Below are 568 nucleotides of genomic sequence, written 5' to 3'. Positions count from 1 at the left end.
GCGCGGCGCGGTCCCCCAGCCGCCGGCCGGCGTGGAGGTTCAGCCAGATCAGGTACTCGAGATTCGAGATCCGGCGCCGCCGCCAGAGGGACATGAGCGTCGGAAGATCCCAGCGCGGCTGCAGCAGCAGTGGGCTTTCCAGCCGGGACGCTGCCGCGGCCGCCGCCGGCACCGCGGATGCGTCGTGCCCAGGGACGGGGCTTGGGGCGGAGCTTGGGGCGGGGCCGGAGGCGGGCAGAAGCCGGAGGGGCGCGAGCCGCGGCAGGCCGGGGGCCGCGAGGAAGATCTGATCCGACGAGAAGCCGCCGAGCGCGGCGCCGCGGGAGTGGAGGAAGTCGAGGGCGGAGAGCAGCTGGAAGAGCAGCAGGCGCCTGGCAAGGGAGAGTGGGCGGGCAGGTGGGGGAGAGCTGAGGGGCGAGAGGCGACACACAATGGTGGGGTGCAGCCTCAAATCTACGGGGGATTGTGATTGCAACTCTCAACAGTTGGGAGGGCGCAGGCGCTTGGCATATCCAGCTGCGCATCACCGTGTGTGCGTCGCCCCTGACCATGCCCACGCCGCGCAGTG

General features: G+C 71.5%; 1 protein-coding gene across 1 annotated transcript; it reads right to left on the bottom strand.

Annotated features, from left to right (window-relative positions):
- Positions 1-56: 56 nt before the first annotated feature.
- MNEG_15665 (hypothetical protein) lies at positions 57-352 on the bottom strand (the record flags this gene model as incomplete). The annotated part of the gene is made up of 1 exon (XM_014035864.1): positions 57-352. A coding segment is annotated over one exon (296 nt), but the record flags the coding sequence as incomplete, so codon positions are not given.
- Between the last annotated feature and the right edge of the window lie 216 nt (positions 353-568).

Source organism: Monoraphidium neglectum (assembly GCF_000611645.1).
Source record: "Monoraphidium neglectum strain SAG 48.87 unplaced genomic scaffold scaffold05542, whole genome shotgun sequence".
NCBI classification, from domain to species: Eukaryota; Viridiplantae; Chlorophyta; class Chlorophyceae; order Sphaeropleales; family Selenastraceae; genus Monoraphidium; species Monoraphidium neglectum.
The sequence above is the reverse complement of the archived record's forward strand: the minus strand, read 5'-3'. Positions and strand labels throughout refer to the sequence as shown.